General features: G+C 39.3%; 1 protein-coding gene across 1 annotated transcript in view; it reads right to left on the bottom strand.

Annotated features, from left to right (window-relative positions):
* FRAS1 (Fraser extracellular matrix complex subunit 1) overlaps positions 1 to 21,273 on the bottom strand; it is a 436,686-nt gene that overhangs the window by 134,877 nt on the left and 280,536 nt on the right. The window contains exons 29-30 of the mRNA XM_077882614.1: positions 20,538 to 20,864; positions 5,752 to 5,905 (exon numbers count right to left, since the gene is read on the bottom strand). Coding sequence (XP_077738740.1) covers positions 5,752 to 5,905; positions 20,538 to 20,864 — 481 coding nt within the window. The remainder of the gene's footprint in view (positions 1 to 5,751; positions 5,906 to 20,537; positions 20,865 to 21,273) is intronic.

Below are 21,273 nucleotides of genomic sequence, written 5' to 3'. Positions count from 1 at the left end.
ATTCCTATTGGTAAAATGAGAACAGTACATGCTTCATGGGTACTTAAAAAGAATGTTGGTCATCCTTATCGATATGTTATTTGATCCTTCTGAAGATGCTATGTCTATCTACATTTAAAGAAAGTTCTTTAGGCTCAGAGAAGTTCATTAACTTCTTCAAGTTCACAAATGGTATTTGAAGGAGTTGAGATTTGAATCCAAATCTCATATTCTGGGTCGTGAAACTGTTTCCAGTCATGATTATTCTGTGTTCATAGTCCAGCATCTCCCCTCCTAAATAACTGATTTTATTTTCTCCCCTGTCATTCCCTAGACTTTATTAGAGTTGAAGCAAGGAAACCTAAATCTAAATGACAGCACCACCAATCTGTTTCCATCACTTGTTATTCACCTGAAGCCACTATCTTCTTAAAGTGAGATTGCAAAGAGGTGTTATAGAAACAATTAAAATTTCACTATGATAATATCCTCTTACATGTAGACCAAACAGGAGAATGGATGAACTGCTAAAAACAGAAGCCATGTTTTCATGAAAATGCATCTAATAATAAATCTGAAAAAAGCCTCCCCCCCCCCCCAAAAAAAAAGAAAAAAGCCTCCCTACCACTCAGATGGTAAAAGGAATAGAAGAGGAAGGGAGTGGGAGGCGAGGGAGAGGTTCTCTAGCATGATACCCAGATCTTAGTACACTAAGTACACAGGACATATTGGACAATTGAAAACACACTTTGATTACACTAGAGCAATTTTCTTACATGAAGAAAATACTCCTTCTAATATTTATATGCACCAAATTCATATTCAAAATGAGAATACCCTGGATGGCGATGAAATATTGAAGTAAGGAAAAAAATATCAATAGTCTTCTTTATAAAATCATGTATAGCATCAACTCACTCTAGTTTCTTTTTGGTTTTGTTTCTCATTTATACCTAAGTCACAAATCCCATTAGCCATCTCTCCTGGCTCTACCTCTGTGCATAACAAACATGCTTTTCCAGGATGTAGATTGTTTAGGAATGTGAGTACACCTGCAAAATATTCTGAAAGTAGATTCCTAACAGTGAAAATGTGGAGAGTAGCAAAATACAAATTATTCAAATGCCAATTTCCTAGGTATTTTTCTTTATAATAGAAAACTAAGCAGAATTTTTCTAACAAGGCCAATGAAATAAACCTGTTTTTTAGATTTAAAAAAAAAACTGCCATATTATGCAGATTAACAAGAACCATAGGATATTGACTAATTCTATCAATTTCAACTCAGTTAACAGTGACTTTATACCTGTTAGGTGCTAGCGATCATGCTAGACCTTTCAGGGATGGGGATTCGAAGGTAAGCAAGATGCAGTTCCTATTCCTGAGATCAGCCCCCCCTATAGCTCAGATCAGCTGGCCATGTGGACTTAGAACACAAAACCTATGTGATCAGAATAGGGGAGACTAAGAAAGACCTCTTAAAGAGGCTTAACTTTATTTTATAAACATGGCAATAATAATATTTATGTAGGCAGTTTGATCAATTGTGAGACTACTGCAAAATCCAGATGACTGATGGGGGCCTGAGCTAAAGCAACAGAAGTTAAGATTGGAAAGAAATAAACAGACATGAGAGTCACAAGTAAGGAGAAGCAACAACTGGACCTTGTGGTTCTGATGGGTGAGAAATGGGGAGGGATCTAAGAATCACCTATTGACAGGAAGGGTATCAATGCCACTGATGGACAAGCAGGATGGAGGGAAATTCAGCACAGGGTCGGCTGAATACCAGATGCCTTTGTGACAAGCCCATGAGACAACAGGGAGAAATATCAGGACTTTGTGGGGTTCACCCTAGCAAGGTGAGAGCTTTTGTGCAGTACTTCACCTCCGCTTTTATTATGACAAATACAAGGAACTGAACCTTTAAATAAATGGAAATCCAGGTTTAAAAAACAATCCAGGTTAAAAAACTAAATAATATCTACTTGGGATTTCCTTAATACTGAAGTCTATATAGTTTAATCAAGACTTCAGAAGGGAAAATTTGGTAAATATTAAGAATTAGAATCTCCCTGGACTCTCCATGAGATTGGGATTGGGAAAATTTGTACTAAAGCTTTCTTACCTTATGCTAAATAATTTAGGGCTGGCAATGTACTGGATTAAGTCAGATTTTCCCTCAAATGATACTTAACTTACTTCATTAAAACCATCTCATTAAATTTACTTTCAAATTTATGAAGTAGCTAAAGGTATAAGTTTTAATCAACTGTTCTAAACTTTTATTTGAGAACAGTGAGGAGTCTGCAAGTGGTGGAACATGGATCCTTTATGCATTTACTACACAAGCAATTTACATTTGGTTCAGCTCATGGTCAGGTCTTCACGAAAAGTCTAAAGCCCAACTGGAACATTCTAAAATGATGAGGGAGGACATAATAACTGGGGTGGCAAGTCGGGAGGGGCTTCACAAATTGATACCACTACAACAGATGCAGCAGATTGGTGTTAAGTGGGCTTCCAGTTCCCACCACTTTTTTCACTCTTGAGTGATTCTAAAGGGTAATGTGATTTGATTAATACTAATAGGAGGCTGTGGACACACAGAAAGAGGATTATGTTCATAGGAAGAAGTTAATTAAGAGAGTCATAGTAGGAAAAGGTCACAGGCAAGCCTACATGGCATTTATCAAGCTCAAATGGCTTAAAAATGATTTAATTCAGCATTGTTCTGTTTAATACTTACACAGAATACTGGAATATTGGGCTGTCTCTAGGAAATTAAATTCTTTTGGCTTTTAATGATCAAGATAAAGGTAAGCAATTTAATACATTAAATGATTCCAAGATTTTTAGAGCTGAAAAGGACTTAACAGTATCGAGCTTAAAATCAGTGGATAAAATAAGGCAAAGTTGAATAAGGTCTGTGGTTAATTAATAGCATTGTATCCATGTTAGCTTCCTGGTTTTGAAAATTATTCTATTGTTCTGTAAGATGTTACCATTGAGGGAAGCTAGATTAAGGGTATTCAAGGGCTCTTGTTACTATTTTTGCAACTTTTCAGTAAGTCTAAAATTATTTTTAAAAGGTTTAATTTACCTACCCTAACCTTTCAAAGAAACCTAAGACTCAAAGGGATCCACTTACCTTCCTCAAAGTTGTACAACTATAATAAAAGACACCCCAACTAGACCAACTATTTTATAATCATATTAATTTTTGATTAGATTATGCTCTTCAATATCTTTGTTGGCATTGGAATTACTTTTTTTTCCAGTTTTTTTTTTTTTTTTAGAGAGAGAGAGAGAGCGGGAGGGGGGCATTATGGGAGGGGAAGATGTAGACGGAGAAAGAATCTTAAGCAGCACCCCCACACTGTTGGGGCAGAGCTCAGTGTGGGGCTCCATCTCAGGACCCTGAGATCATGACCTGAGCTGAAATCAAGAATCAGATACTTAATGGGCTGAGCTGCCCAGGCGCCCCACTGGAATTACTTTTAAACTGCACAAAAGTTAATTTAACTTTTTTCTCCTCACTGCAGAAAATACATAATTTTTAAAATTTGGTAACCCAGAGGAAAATCAGATTATTATTCCTCTGCTATTTAACATGCCAAGAAACTTTTTACTTGTAATGAATATAGTTTTCATTTTCAGGTGAGCTAGTAGTTCTTTAAAAAATTTACCTGCCCCCCCAAAAAAAAATTTTTTTTACCTGCCTGGGTGCTTGCATGGCTCAGTTGGTTAAGCATCTGCCTTTGGCTCAGGTCATGATCCCAGGGTCTTGGGACTTAGTACCACATCAGGTTCCTTGCTCAGCAAGGAGTCTGCTTATTCCTCTACCCTTTGCTGCTGCTTGTGCTGTCTCTCTCTCATGTTCACTCTTCTCGTTCTCTCAAATAAATAAATAAAAACTTAAAAAAAATCTACCTATTTTATTGTATGGTACTTGGTTATTGCCTTATCAGTTTCAATTCCTTCTTTTGTGTCTTTAAATTCATTTAATATGCTTGTTTCATAGTTTTAATGATTACTCATTTGTTTGAAATCCTTGGAATTTTATTTTATTTTTTAAAGATTTTATTTATTTATTCATGAGAAACATGGAGAGAAAGGAAGAGACATAGGCAGAGGGAGAATCAGCTCCATGGAGGAAGCCTGATGCGGGACTTGATCCCAGGACACTGGGATCATGACCTGAGCCAAAGGCAGATGCTTAACCACTGAGCCACCTAGGCTTCCTGAAATCTTTGGAATTTTAATCATTTTGTTCATTTTTTTTATGATACTATGGATTGTTTCCTCATCTGTTCCGTAATTTTGAATTGTAAGCTAATCTTCAGTGGTTTAGGCTGTGAGAATCTTGTGATCTGCTGTTGAGGGTAGACATACCACAATAGTTTTTACCAGTTTCTGCAAGGGACCCAAGAAGTATCATCAGCCTGAGATTAATATTCATATGAATGTCTCAGCTTTGAGTTTTTCAGATAATGAGCACAGTGTAACTTAACCCTGGATCTGCAAGAGAAACAGGGGAGACTTTTTGCTTCATTCTGAGCCTTGGGAAACACAGGTAAATTTCTTTGCCTTCTCTCTGTGAGGATGTGCTTCTTGTTTTCTATTCTGTCCCTCTACTTGAAAGTCTTTCCAAAGTCCCAGTTTTATACAGGATCTTAACTTTCTATCTCAGCATGAGCATTATGTCTCAAGCCTCTGGGTTACTGGGACACATACAACCCCTTTGAGGGAAGCTATTACATCAGCTCATGCCCAGAGAAGTAAATCTCTCTGTTTACTACTTGGAGATTTCTTTCTATTCTTGGAAGGTCAGCCATGAGTTCCCTATAATTCTCATTATCTTTTATCTGGCATTTCTCAATGATGATAATGAAGGAAAAATTTCAAGTTCTCATACTCTACTTCCTGCTGGAAGTGGAAGTAATAATAAAGGAGATCTTTAAAAATATTTTTATGTAAAATTTTCTTTAAAAGTCTCCATAAGAAATCCGGTGATGTTCTAGAAGGGACATAATGTGGAGCTTGAGCGACTGAGCTTCAAAACTAAACTGATATTAAGGGATCCCTGGGTGGCGCAGCGGTTTGGCGCCTGCCTTTGGCCCAGGGCGCGATCCTGGAGACCCGGGATCGAATCCCACATCGGGCTCCCGGTGCATGGAGCCTGCTTCTCCCTCTGCCTATGTCTCTGCCTCTCTCTCTCTCTCTCTCTCTGTGACTATCATAAATAAATAAAAAATAAATAAATAAATAAACTGATATTATTAGGTGTATATGCTAAAATGAACTATATTTTAGCAAGTTACTTTTTTTGTAAAATGAACTTATTTTAAAACTTAAATTTTGGATTTCAGGATGCCTGGATGGCTCAGTGGTTGAGTGTCTGCCTTCAGCTCAGGGCATGATCCTGGTCAGAGGATGGAGTCCAGCACTGGGCTCCCTGTGAGGAGCCTGCTTCTCTCTCTGCCTATGTCTCTGCCTATCTCTCATGAATAAATAAATAAAAATCTTAAAAAAATTTTTTTTGGATTTCATATATACTAAGGGGTCTACATTACTTAGCATACCACCTGATACAAACTATTTGTACAGTATGACAGTTACTTTGACTATTCTGTGTTTAAAGGAGATGTGTGAGGTGTTAGTAAGTCAATTTCATTGTAATCACAAGCTTACTGCATGGCATCATAGAAAAGCAAGTCCAAGACTGCTGTATACATTCATGAGATCATGACAAAGGAAAAAAAAAGTTACCGAATTGTGGGTGGTCCTGGGTAATTTTGTAGATGATTTCTGAGGCACTGACACCTGGAGCTTCAGCTTGTAAGATTCTATTTGTAATCTGCAGCATCCCGCCTTCTGGAACCCACACCATTGAATTAGCCCCAAGCTGAAGACCCCCATCATTCTAGAATAAGGAAAGAGTACAGAATTAAGTCCAAGCAAAATAATAATAATAATAATAATAATAAGTAAATATATATATGTATATATACATATATATACATATATATCTCAGCACTTAAAAACATAACTCATCATAAGTTGGGGCAAGATGGAAGGAGAGTACGGTCCCCATGTCACCTGTCCCCACCAACTTACTTAGATAACTTTCAAATCATTCTGAAAACCTACGAATTCGGCTTGAGATTTATTTATTTACTTTTTTTTTTTTAAGATTTCATTTATTTATTCATGAGAGACACAGATAGAGAGGGGCAGAGACACAGGCAGAGGGAGAAGCAGGCCATATGCAGGGAGCCCTATGTGGGACTCGATCCCAGGTCTCCAGGATCAGGCCCTGAGCTGAAGGTGGCGCTAAACCGCTGAGCCACCCGGGCTGCCCCGGCCTGAGATTTAAAGACAGAACAGCTGGAATGATACAGTGAGAAGAGTTCAGGCTTCTATCAAAGTAGGAAGAGGTTAAAAAATAAACAAATAAAAAAGCATCCAAGGGAGAGGGGCCCCCGTGAGGAGCCGGGCTAAGGGGGGCGACGAGAGGCCCCAGGACAGTAAAGCCCAGTCCCGGAGAAGCAGGAACTTTACGAATCTTCCCGGACAGAACACGCTCCCAGGTAACTGGAGCAGGATCCTAGGAGGGGCAGTGATGCCCTCAGGCTCCGAAGGGCACTAACAGAGGAACTGTACCCCAGGGGGGAGCACACCACACCCCTCCGTGACCTCCCTAAAGGGCTGGAGCGTGCTCCTGGTGGGACCCGGGAGCAGCTCGGGCGGTGGCTCTGCGCAGAGATGGGCTGCGCGACCCCAGGAGCACAATTCCAGCAGCACAGGCCCTGGAGCACAAGGCGCCAGAAGACATAGCCCAAGATCCGGTGCTCCCCCCAGGACAGGTGGAGGCTGGGAGGACACAGGAGAGCAGGGACACTCCGGCCACCGGGCACCCACAAGCTATGCAGATCAGCGCCCCCCGCCCCTGGAGCAACCAGGCCCCTGCGGACTGGGAACTGCGGTAGTTACTGCGGGAGCTGACTCCAGGGCTGGAGAGCTGGCCGCTGCCACTGTTGTTATTCTTCCTGGTGTCATCTTGTACCTAGGATGGAGCGGGGCCACCAAGGAGCAGAGGCCTCACAGGATAAACAGCTCCCACTGAACCATGCACCTGGCAGGGGTTGGGGCAGCTCCCGCAGGTGCCCACACCTGAGAATCAGCACAGCAGGCTTCCCCCAGAAGACCAGCTGGAAGGACAGGGTTAGAGCAAGTTCTTGATGGAGCAGCACTGGATAGTTCCAGGGGAAGTCTAAGGACTTACAGTATATATAATCAGAGGATACTCCTCCTTGTTTTTTGTTTTGTTTGCTCTCTCCCCCCCCTTTTCTCTTTTTTTCCATTACACCTTGTTTTTAAACACCCTGCACTGAGCAAAATGACTAGAAGGACGAACTCACCACAAAAGAATCAGAAACAGTACCCTCTCCCACAGAGTTACAGAATTTGGATTACAATTCAATGCCAGAAAGCCAATTCAGAAGAACATTTATAAAGTTACTGGTGGCCCTGGAAAAAAAAAAATAAAGGATTCAAGAGACTTCATGACTGCAGAATTTAGATCTAATCAGGCCGAAATTAAAAATCAATTAAATGAGATGATATCCAAACTGGAGGTCAGGGTTAACAAGGTAGAAAAACGAGTGAGTGACATAGAAGACAAGTTGATGGCAAGAGAGGAAGCTGAGGAAAAAAGAGAAAAACAATTAAAAGATCATGAGGAAAGGTTAAGGGAAATAAATGACAGCCTCAGAAGGAAAAATCTATGTTTAATTGGGGTTCCAGAGGACGTCGAAAGGGACAGAGGTCCAGAAAGTGTATGTGAACAAATCATAGCTGAGAACTTCCCTAACTTGGGAAGGGAAACAGGCATTCAGATCCAGGAGATAGAGAGATCACCCCCCTAAAATCAATAAAAACCGTTCAACACCCTGACATTTAATAGTGAAACTTGCAAATTCCAAAGATAAAGAGAAGATCCTTAAAGCAGCAAGAGACAAGAGATCCCTCAACTTTATGGGGAGAAGTATTAGGGTAACAGCAGAACTCTCCACCGAAACCTGGCAGGCCAGAAAGGGATGGCAAGATATATTCAGGGTCCTAAATGAGAAGAACCTGCAGCCAAGAATACTTTATCCAGCAAGGCTGTCATTCAGAATAGAAGAAGAGATAAAGAGCTTCCAAGATAGGCAGAAACTGAGAGAATATGTGACCACCAATCAGCTCTGCAAGAAATATTAAGGGGGATGCTGTAAAAGAAAGAGGAAGCTCAAATAAATAATCCACAAAAACAGGGACTGATAGGTATAAAGATGACACTAAATTCATACCTTTCAATAATTACACTGAACGTGAATGGGCTTAATGATCCCATCAAAAGGCACAGGGTTTCAGACTGGATAAAAAAAGCAAGACCCATCTATTCACTGTCTATAAGAGACTCATTTTAGACATAAGGACACCTACAGCCTGAAAATAAAAGGTTGGAGAACCATTTACCATTCAAATGGTCCTTAAAAGAAAGCAGGGGTAGCCATCCTTATATCAGATAAATTAAAGTTTATATCAAAGACTGTAGTAAGAGATGAAGAGGGACACTAAATCATACTTAAAGGATCTATCCAACAAGAGGACCTAACAATCATGAATATATTTATGCCCTGAATGCGGGAGCTGCCAAGTACATCAATCAATAACCAAAGTTAAGTCATACTTAGATAATAATACACTTATACTTGGAGACTTGAACATGGCACTTTCTACAATTGATAGATCTTCTAAGGACAACAACTCCAAAGAAACAAGAGCTTTAAATGATACACTGGACCAGATGGATTTCACAGATATTTACAGAACTTTACATCCAAATGCAACTGAATACACATTCTTCTCAAGTGCACATGGAACTTTCTCCAGAATAGACCACATACTGGGTCACAAATCAGGTCTTAACCAATACCAAAAGACAGGGATCATCCCCTGCATATTTTCAGACCATACTGCTGTGAAACTAGAACTAAACCACAAGAAGTTTGGAAGTATTTCAAACAGGTGGAGGTTAAAGACCATCCTGCTAAAAGATGAAAGGATCAGCCAGGAAATTAGAGCAGAATTAAAAAGATTCATGGAAACTAATGAGAATGAAGATACAACCGTTCAAAATATTTGGGATACAGCAAAAGCAGTCCTGAGGGGGAAATACATCGCAGTACAAGCATCCATCCAAAAACTGGAAAGAACTCAAATACAAAAGCTAACCTTGCACCTAAAGGAGCTGGAGAAGGAACAGCATATAAATCCTTCCACCAGCAGAAGAAGACAGTTAATAAAGATTAGAGCAGAACTCAATGAAATAGAGACCAGAAGAACTGTGGAACAGAAAAACAAAACCAGGAGCTGGTTCTTTGAATCAATTAATAAGATAGATAAACCATTAGCCAGCCTTATTAAAAAGAAGAGAGAGAAGACTCAAATTAATAAAATCATGAATGAGAAAGGAGAGATCACCACCAACACCAAGGAAATACAAACTATTTTAAAAACTTATTATGAGCAGCTTTATGCCAATAAATTAGGCAATCTAGAAAAAATGGATGCATTTCTGGAAAACCACAAACTACCAAAACTGGAACAGGAAGAAATAGAAAACCTGAACAGGGCAATAACCAGCAAGGAAATTGAAGCAGTCATCAAACACCTCACAAGACACAAAAGTCCAGGGCCAGATGGCTTCCCAGGGGAATTCTATCAAACGTTTAAAGAAGAAACCATACCTATTCTACTAAAGCTATTTGGAAAGATAGAAAGAGATGGAATACATCCAAAGTCATTCTATGAGGCCAGCATCACCTTAATTCCAAAACCAGACAAAGACCCCACCAAAAAGGAGAATTATAGACCAATATCCCTGATGAACACAGATGCAAAAATTCTCAACAAGATACTAGCCAATAGGATCCAACAGTACATAAGAAGATTATACACCGTGACCAAGTGGGATTTATCCCCGGGATGCAAGGCTGGTTCAACACTTGTAAAACAATCAATGTGATAGATCATATCAACAAGACAAGAAACAAGAACCATATGATCCTCTCAATAGATGCAGAGAAAGCATTTGACAAAATACAGCATACATTCCTGATCAAAACTCTTCAGAGTGTAGGGATAGAGGGAACATTCCTCGACATCTTAAAAGCCATCTACGAAAAGCCCACAACAAATATCATTCTCAATGGGGAAGCACTGGGAGCCTTTCCCCTAAGATCAGGAACACGACAGGGATGTCCACTCTCACCACTGCTATTCAACGTAGTACTGGACGTCCTAGCCTCAGCAATCAGACAACAAAAAGACATTAAAGGCATTCAAATTGGCAAAGAAGAAGTCAAACTCTTCCTCTTCACCGATGACATGATACTATACGTAGAAAACCCAAAAGCCTCCACCCCAGGATTGCTAGAACTCATACACCAATTTGGCAGTGTGGCAGGATACAAAATCAATGCCCAGAAACCAGTGGCATTTCTATACACTAACAATGAGACTGAAGAAAGAGAAATTAAGGAGTCAATCCCATTTACAATTGCACCCAAAAGCATAAGATACTTAGGAATAAACCTAACCAAAAACGTAAAGGATCTATACCCTAAAAACTATAGAATGCTTCTGAAAGAAATTGAGGAAGACACAAAGAGATGGAAAAATATTCCATGCTCATGGACTGAAGAATTAATATTGTGAAAATGTCAATGTTACCCAGGGCAATGTACACATTTAATGCAATCCCTCTCAAAATACCATGGACTTTCTTCAGATAGTTGGAACAAAGCATCTTAAGATTTGTGTGGCATCAGAAAAGACCCAGAATATCCAGGGGAATATTAAAAAAGAAAACCATAGTTGGGGGCATCACAATGCCAGATTTCAGGTTGTACTACAAAGCTGTGGTCATCAAGACAGTGTAATACTGGCCCAAAAACAGATCAATGGAATAGAATAGAGAATCCAGAAGTGGACCCTCAACTTTATGTCAACTAATATTTGACAAAGCAGGAAAGACTATCCACTAGAAAAAAGACAGTCTCTTTAATAAATGGTGCTCGGAAAATTGGACATCCACATGCAGAAGAATGAAACTGGACCATTCTCTTACACCGTACACAAAGATAAACTCAAAATGAATGAAAGATCTAAATGTGAGACAAGAATCCATCAAAATCCTAGAAGAGAACACAGGCAACACTTTTTTTGAACTTGGACACAGCAATTTCTTGCAAGATACATCCACGAAGGCAAAAGAAAAAAAGCAAAAATGAATTATTGGGACTTCATCAAGATAAGAAGCTTCTGCACAGCAAAAGAAACAGTCAACAAAACTAAAAGACAATCTACAGAATGGGAGAAGATATTTGCAAATGACATATCGGATAAAAGATAGTATCCAAGATCTGTAAAGAACTTATTAAACTCAACAGCAAAGAAACAAACAATCCAATCACGAAATGGGCAAAAGACATGAACAGAAATCTCACAGAGGAAGACATAGACATGGCCAACATGCACATGAGAAAATGCTCTGCATCCCTTGCCATCAGGGAAATACAAATCAAAACCACAATGAGATCCCACCTCACACCAGTGAGAATGGGGAAAATTAACAAGACAGGAAACAACAAATATTGGAGAGGATGTGGAGAAAGGGGAACCACCTTATACTGTTGGTGGGAATGTGAACTGGTACAGCCACTCTGGGAAACAGTTCCTCAAAGAGTTAAAAATAGATTTGCCCTACAACCCAGCAATTGCACTGCTGGGGATTTACCCCAAAGATACAGATGCAGTGAAACGCCAGGACACCTGCACCCCGATGTTTCTAGCAGCAATGTCCACAATAGCCAAACTGTGGAAGGAGCCTCGGTGTCCATCGAAAGAGGAATGGATAAAGAAGATGTGGTCTATTATACAATGGAATATTCTTCAGCCATTAGAAACGACAAATACCCACCATTTGCTTCAATGTGGAGGGACCTGGAGGGTATTATGCTGAGTGAAATAAGTCAATCAGAAAAGGACAAAGAAAAAAAAACAAAAAAAAACAAAAAAAACAAAAAAACAAAAAAAAAGAAAAGGACAATCATTATATGGTCTCATTCATTTGGGGAATATAAAAATTAGTGAAAGGGAATAAAGGGAAAGGAGAGAAAATGAGTGAAAATATCAGCGAGGGTGATAAAACATGAGAGACACCTAACTCTGGGAAACGAACAAGGGGTAGTGGAAGGGGAGGTGGGCGGGGGGTGGGGGTGACTGGGTGATGGGCACTGACGGGGGCACTTGGCGGGATGAGTATTGGGTGTAATGCTATATGCTGGCAAATTGAACTCCAGTAAAAAAAAGTCATCAGGTACTATTACTGCCAGCCATCATCTAATAAAGAGATATTCGTAACTTTGGAGTCACATTATGAACTATGCATGTACACTATATGTGGATACTTGCATATGTATGTATATATGTAATGTCCTACTTTTACTTTATCATAAGCAAATGACTTATTTCATTCAGGAAGACGAGTCTCTCCATTTCTTTCTTTCATCTGTCCATCTAACTGTCCTTCCATTCTCCCCATCCACCGACATTCAAGCACTAAACATTAAGCACCTATATTATTGGCCAGCTCTTCTGCCAGAGGCCTGAGATATTTAAGAATGCCTAAACAAGACATGGGTTTCAGAATTCACAGTCTAGCGATCCCCTCACAGACAAATAATCAGGATGCATCACAAATGATGCTCTATGAGAAGCTTCAGCAGGGTGCTATAGGAGAATAAATGAAAAAGGTTTCCTCTTTGAAGAAGGAATATTCAGAAAGGCTCTCCTATGGAAATAAAATTCAATTCTTGAATAACAAAAATATGGGGCCTTCGAAGAGAGAAGTGGTGAAATGGATTCTGTGCAGGGGTCCAGCCGGGGTAAAGACATGAGATTGCACTGTGTGCTTCATAAAATATCCAGGTGTCTGGGCAAGAAGAGTTTATGAAGTCAGGAGAGGGTGGGAATAAAAAGTTTGAATAAATAAATAATTTATTTATTCATGAGAGACACACAGAGAGAGGCAGAGAAATAGGCAGAAGGAGAAGCAGGCTCCCCACAGAGCAAGGATCCCCATACGGGACTCGATCCCAGGCCCCCAGAATCATGCCCTGAGACAAAGATAGACGCTCAACCACTGAGCCACCCAGGCAGCCCTGTAAACCTGGTATTTTAGGAGAGGGCATTTCAAAGAGGATGTTTTTTATAAGTTATTGTTATTAGTTTCAAATATGCCAATAAAGATAGCAGAGTAAAACACCACTCCCAGGAGGCGAATATCCAGAGCAGAAGACAACAAATATGCTTTTGCAGTCACTTGACACGAGAGCATTTGCCCCCTACCAGAGGCGACCATAGTTAGTCACCAGGGAATTGACTGAGCAATTGCCAGAGAACTTAGTCAAATGGTGCCCAGGAGAACAGCAGCAAAGGCATCTTCTATTGTGATCTGTGCTCAGGGACAAACTCCCAAGAATTTTCTCCCTTCACAATTGATACAGCATATTAGTTACAAAGACATCAAAATGTGCCAAGAATTCCACTCCTCCCCCAGAACTCTGGGCGGGGGGGTTGGGGGGGCCCTCTTTACTCCAGTAGTGTTTCATATAACATAATACACTTAGACCCAGGTGTCTTAATTGCTAAAAATCTCTCTAATAGCAGCAGCCTCCTCAAGTTTGATCACGGTTACAGAAATCAGGCATATAAGAACTACATTCTGGGACTGGTGGAGCAATGTGGTTTTTCATATTACAAGCAGTTAAGTACTGTGACCTCAATGCATCTGCAATGTGACCTCAATGCATGTCCTCAATGCATGTGCCCCAATGTCTCTCCTCAATGCATGTGCCCCAATGTCTCTCCCACTACACATCTAACTTGGCTATACTTTATCAATACAATTTTCTAATTCCTACGAGAGTATAAATCTTTAGGAGACAGTACTACTTGTAAGTCAGGGTTCAGATACCAGTAACATTTGGAAGCTTATTACAAGTTCAGAATATCAGGCTCCACCCCAGATTCTGAATTAGAATCTGCATTTTATTTTTTTCACCAGCTTTACTGAAGTATATTTGACAGATAATAGTTGTACATAGTGAACGTATACAACATGACATTTTGATGTATATGTATGTTGTGAAATGATTACAATTATCCATTGTCAATCAAGCTAATTAAGAAGTCTCACCTCACATAATTACACTTTTGTATGTGTATATGGTAAAAACACTTAAGGTCAACCCACTTAGCGAATTTCAGGCATATGATGTAGTATTAAGTATAGCTACCTTCCTATACGTTGTATCTCCAGAGCTTATTCATCCCTTGTAACTGAGCCTCTATACCCTTTGACTAACACCTCCCCATTTCTCCTATGCCAGCCCCTGGCAACCACCATTCTTACTCTGCCTTTATGAGTTGGACTTTTTGATATTCCAAATATAAATGAGATCATGCAGAATTTGTCTTATTGTGTCTGGTTTATTTTACTCAGCATAATGTTCTTCAAGCTCACCCATGTTGTCAGAAATGGCAGGATTTCCTTCTTTAAGGCTGAGTAAATATTTTATATATATAGACCACATTTTCTTTATCCAATTTTTTAAAAGACTTATTTATTTTAGAGATAGAAAAAAATGAGTAAGGGGAGGGGCAGAGGGAGAGACAAACCTGAAGCAGACTTCCTACTGAGCGTAGAGCCTGATGCAGGCTCCCTACAGACCCTGAGATCATGACCTGAACTGAAATCAAGAGTTGGCCACTCACCTGACTCGGCCACCCCAGCACACCTTTCGTTATCCATTTATCCATCAAGAGACACTTATGCTGTTTTTGTACCTTGGCTGTGAATGTGAATAATGCTGCAATAAACATGTGAGTACATGTATCTCCTCGAGATACAGATTTCATTTCCTTTGGATATATACCCAGAAGTGAGACTGCTGGATCATATGATAGTTGTTTTTAATTTTCTGAGGAACCTCCTTATTGTTCCATAATGGCTACACCAATTAAATCCCCACCAAGACAAGAGTGTACACTGATTCCTTTTTCCCAATATGCTCACCAACTGTTGTTATCTTTTGTCTTTTTGATAATTGCCATCCTAACAGTTATGAGGTGGTATCCCATTGTGGTTTTGATTTACATTTCCCTGATGATGAGTGATGTTGAGCACCTTTTCATATGTACCTATTGGCCACTGTATGTCTTCTTTTGAGAAAGGTCTGTGCAGCTCCTTAAGCCACATTTTAATTGGATGATGATGACTATTATTTTGCTATTGAGTTGTGTGAGTTCTTTCTATATTTTAGAAATTAATCCCTTATCAAATATATGGTTTCAAATATTTTCTCCCATTCAGTAGGCTGCCTTTTCATTTTGTTGACCATTACTTTGCTGTGCAGCTTTGTAATTTTATGTATTTCCACTTGTATTTAAACAAGATCCCCAGGTGATATGGAGTCATGCTTAAGCAGGAGAAGCACAGACCAGGATAGAAATAGTGATGGGTCTAGAGTGGTTCTCCTGAAACCCCACAGACAGGTCTTTTAGAATATTTACATTTATAACCAGATAATTTACATGACTCTGTTTATGAGTTATTTGTTTACAATAATTAAGAAGAAACAGACAACTGTCTAAGTGAAAGAAGTATAATTCTTCCCACTGATTATGATGAAGATAGTTTTTATCAGTTGCTTTCTTCTGGAAGAAATTCCAGGGAAGAGTCAAGAAGAGATGAATACACCATCTTTTCTACAGTTAAAGTGTCCAGAAAAGCCAAACAAATTTTAACCTCATTTCCCTAATGATTCTGACCTTTTTCAATTTTTTTATCTCCTTGTAGTTTTTTTTCTTCTGCACAATAGTGCATATATTCCTGTAAGCTCAAGAAATTAGCCATAACATGAGTTAAATAATCTCCTGTCTTTTGATGTTTTAGAAGTCCTTCAGGATACCACATTAGAAAGCAATGAAACCCCAAAAAGGGATTATGGGGGCATAATCAAAAGAGTGCTTTAAATTAAACAGTTCTTCTAATTCATTTCATAGAACAATGGGCATATGGAAATGTTGGCAATAAAGTTTAGCCATTATATATTGTGTTACAAATAAAAATATTAATGTTGTAAACCAGAAGTAAGGGCCTAAGCTTCTATCACTAGGAGGAAAAATCTCACAAAAAAAAAAGAATACTTCCTCCCCTAAAATAAATGTTGGGACACAAATGATGATCTCAAATGATAATATACCCCAACCACAGGCCAAACTATTCAAGCTAAAAAGCTATAAAACTTAATCAAATAGAAAATAACTATAATTGGATATAATAGCAATCCTAACATTTTATTTATTCTGTAAAAAAAAAAAAAAGCCTTAATTTGCAAATGCTCATTTATACCATAGCTTTTAAAATGCAATCTTATAGGACACTGTGGATTTTAGGGAAGGATCATGTGGTTGCAAAAAAGGTGAAACTTAGGTGTTATTTACCAGGATACAGGATGGAAAGATAATTGGACTGTTTTTGTATTTGTCAGTGTGTGTGTGCTCCTCAGAAGCTCTGTTTCCTCAGGTCAAGAATATAGAACCTTCTTTCCATGTAGATTTCAACTACTTTATGAACAAACAAATAAAATTTTGTAATCAACAGCCATTTTGAACATATACTCTGAGCATTACATCTTATAAGATGTCAAATTGAACAAGCTAAACAAGTCCATAAAAGGTAAAACCCTGACATATAGTAAGGATTTATTTATGAGATAGACTCTTATTCAAAAAATTAACATTTTCGTGCCATATTTATAATTGTCGCAAGCACCCTTATTACCAAGCGACATCCCTGCCAGACAACCACTGGGAGGACAAGTTTTAAGAAACCTGAGGGAAAGCACAACAGGGCTTTTAGCTGCACATGGGCGTTACCACGTTCAAGCAGCTAGAGAGGACTCTTAGCAACAGAATTTTCCATCCAGTTCATAGCATGATACTTGGGCACTTTTAACATCAAAGCATTGTCCAGTGGCAGAAAGTAACTATTCAAACAATGACAAGCGAGGTCACAAAGATCATCAGATTTATTACCAAAGTGGAAAAAGAGGCATGATTTCTAGAGATGTCTTAATAAAAAAGAAAGTAATCTCTTGAAAGCCCCACAAGGGATGGAAACCCACCAATAAGCATGACTTTTCATTGCCCACATTTTAGCCCTGATTAGACACTGAATTGTTTTAAAATCATATCTCTAGCAGGCTCAGGGTTGGTAATCGAGCCAATTAATGAAAGCCTGTTCAGCAGAGCATTCTTTATTACCTTTTAATCTTTTTAAAATTTCTTTTGCCTCCTCCCCGCAACAGAACATGTTTCAACATCAGTCCTGAATCTATTTTCTCCTCAGCAACTCAGTGTAAGCCTGGAGGGCAGCAGTCAGATTTCGTCACTGCCAGGCCAAGGATGAAAGTTTGTAGGATGTGATGGAGAACTTGAGAAACAAGGGTGGAGCTGACAGCTCCTACCCTTAGGCCCAGATAGGCCACCCCAACATCGGCAGAGGTGGCCTGAAGGCTTCTCATCTGACACAAGGGATGGATTCAAAGGTAGGAACATGGGAACCACCCTCACTCAGGCCGTTCCATCCCTCCACCTATCTCTCCATCCAACAAAAATGTACTAAGTTCCTATGATATGCCTTGCTTAAGATAGGAAGACTAAAATAGTTGCTGCTCAAAGTTTTCTCTATCTCCCCCTCTCTTTCCATCTGTGTTACCAGGTTAAGTTTTCTACTGAACAACATTGGGGTTATTTTGAACATCCATTCCCCAGGAATTAGACCTCAATCCCTTAGCAACTCCATTTAAACCATGAGCTAGACATCAGCCAGTAATTGGACTCCAAATTTAATACACTGGCAGCCTCAGGGTAAGGACTTGGATGCCCATCTTCAGAAATGCCTATCAGAATGAAATATATCACATCTGACTATACATCTACTGGAAGCCATTAACAGCTGAGGCAATTTTTCTTCTTGGGCTCCAGTAGACTTATGATTATAAACAGTTTCACCTGGAACAAAATGGGGTGAGTCCAGAGGGAAGATTCCAGAACGCTTAGGGCCCAGACTACTTGGATAGGACTTTGAGAAAATGACTAACTTGCTGTCTCTATTCTGTCCATTAGGGGGGTTAGAGTATATATGACCAAAACACTGAAATATGGGAGAGAATGAAAAAAGCCATGTGGGTTAAGTGTGATGAGCCAGAACACATTTGAGTAGAAATCACAGCTCCAACATGAAATACCTTTATAAGAAATAAATATTTTGAGACTTTTAAAAATGTTTTTAAACCTTTTCTTCAGTTTCCTTTTTGGAAAATTACAGATAATAATTGTACAGACATCCTAGGATGATCATGAACATCAAATGAAATAATTTACGTCAAGCATTAATGCCCAAAAAGGGTTAAAAACAAAACAAACCCAAACACCTCCCATCCATAGAATTTCCTTTAAAAGAAATTAAGCCTCTCTTCTAACCTTCTCATTAAGATATTGCAAAGATCAGTAGGATAGGTATGAAGAAAAAGTACTTTGAATTCCTGAAGGTAAATATAGTATGCATATAAAATATCAGTATTACAGTGTCAAATTTATTAGTACATCCTGACAGATGCTGGCACTCTGGTCATTGGTTTCATTATCACAGTTCATTGGCTTGGAAGCCATTAGTTCACCTGATGGACAGGTAAACACAACACTCTAGGAGAGAGAGTGAGGGCAGGAGGAAGGAGGAGGGGCAGGCACTCGAAATACCAACATGAACCCCAAGTTATAAGCACTACAGGATTCTCAAGTTCTAAGCATATGCCTTATTTCTAAATTGAACTTTCATTTTTTCCTTGTTTCGTTTTGGTAGTCAAAGTAGTTAAAATCCGAGAAATACCCTTCAACCTTGGGCCATAGCATGTAAGATGATAGCGCCATACACTGAACTGAGCTCCAAATGTGGAGACTGAAATCAGGAATTAGACCTGGAAAAGGTCTCAGGTAGGGAAAGGCAGCTGCTAGCGTTGCACTGAAATCCTATCTTTGGAAGGAAACCAAGCAGGAAGAAAAGAAACTTTCTGTGTCTGTCTAGACTTCATCACTTCAGAACTAAACCTCATCTCCCAGGGCGATTGCAAGAGGGTGATAATTAGGATTAGCTACAAGGTGGCTATCTGCCAACTCTATCTCATAATCAGTCTTCACTTACTCCCATCTATCTCATGCCACCATCACTGTTTTCATCAGCTGCAAATCATGAGACAACAGCCAGAGAAAGTAGCCAGCAGACTATGTCATATTCAGCTGTTTAACTTCACAAGGATCCATCACAGATTTTGAGTAATCATCTGTGAGAAAGTGACAAGTCACTTCTAAACTGTCCTCAGCAAATCAATCTCTCTAGCTACTCATTAATGACAATGGCTACTGATATTTGGAATGAAAAATTCAATAAAAATGAGAAGCCCAGTCTATCCACTATGGGAAAGAGCCATTCTTGCTATAATGGAGAAAAGAGCTCTAGTGAAATATCACCAAGTAATAAATGGTTTTGAAAATGTTTTTCAATAGGTCTCTTGGATCTAGCTTGTGGTTAGCCCAGTATTTCCCAAAATGTTATAGCCATCCTATTAATAGTCTCCAAGAACATTCTATGTACTACATGGATGAATATTATTAAAAATGGTTATGTATTAATTTTAATATTTTAGAAGAAAGTAAATTGTACATTAAGCCCGTGATTTCATATTTTTCACTTATTAGGATGAGGGCACAATAAAAAAGTAAGTTGATACAAAGAAAAACATTAAGTACTAGAAGAGGTGTTCATGGACATGACAAAAACATTTGGAGATGGCACAGGAATGACTCATGCTAACAAGCCTTCCCATGATTACTAAAAGAGAGAGTTCCCTCACCTACTTCAGTTGGGCTAACAGAATGCCTGGGCTCATCCTTTTTGATTCATTATAACCTGACTATGAGCTTCACATTGCATGAGCTGTTGTAGAAGGGCAGGCAAAAACAGGGGTGAACTTGATTCTTGTGATCATGCTCAGGCAGGAGACAGAAGGGTCAGTGGGCAATGAGGCATTTTTATGGCAGCAAGTCAACATAAAGGTGCAAAAGTTTCCCATGTATAGAGAACATGAGGATAGGTCCTTCAGATCAAGGGTGCTCCTAACAAAATATATACTGCTCCCTGAGATTGAGTAATGTGTTCTATTTATCTCTGAACATCCTAAGTGTCTTCATAATAGATGCTTAATATATGTTTGAATAATTACCTATCCATATCTTAACTTTATGAATATTGTAAAATAATATTATCAACAAAAATTCATACCTAGGTGCAAGGAAACTGCAGTTCTAGGAATGACACCTACCTTGGGCACAGTTTTCACGTGGAACAGGATATTTTGAAAAGAATGTCCATCGTTGGCCTGCAGGACGGCAACATCAGATATGCTATCTGAGCCATCATGAGCATAGTGGAGAAGGCCCCTGGAGAGTTCATCCAGCCGGAATTGATAGATTGGGGTTGCAGGGGACGGAAGTATTTGGAGCAATTGGCCATGAAGTGGAGGATCAAGCACTTCAACCACCACATCCTGTGGGTTGTCATCATCTCGGATGTCAAGCAGCTGGGTAGTAATGGTTCCTCTCTCCCCTCTGCTAATATGAAGGGCCTCATTTCTCAGCACATAGGGGGCCTGAGCAGTTGAAGGGAAGGAGGAGGAAATGTCATTTAGCAGGAAAAGAGAAGATAATCCAGGGGACTAGACACAGTCGTGTACAGTTTAATTGATAATTCTATGCTTTTGAAGGAACTCTCAGTGCTCCAGCAAAGTGCCAAACTGTTGCATAGTCAAAGTATTTGTCAGAGATATGGTCAGTCATAGCAATCGGAGCCAGTGGGATTACTTCACACTTCTGGTTCTGGAGGCTTCTCAAGCCATGTCAAAGCCATCATATTCACCAGAAGCAATTGAGATGAACTGCTTGTTTCCAAATCTCATAAGTCTCTGCTATCTTGATTTATACTATACCCCCTGCATTGTAACTGAAATCAGCCCAGAGTCAGGGATCCCAACCAACTGTCTGCATCCAAGAGAAAATAGT

The sequence above is a fragment of the Canis aureus genome, chromosome 33, assembly GCF_053574225.1.
Source record: "Canis aureus isolate CA01 chromosome 33, VMU_Caureus_v.1.0, whole genome shotgun sequence".
Taxonomy (NCBI): Eukaryota; Metazoa; Chordata; class Mammalia; order Carnivora; family Canidae; genus Canis; species Canis aureus.
Note: the sequence above shows the minus strand (reverse complement) of the source record. Positions and strands in the feature narration are given on the sequence as shown.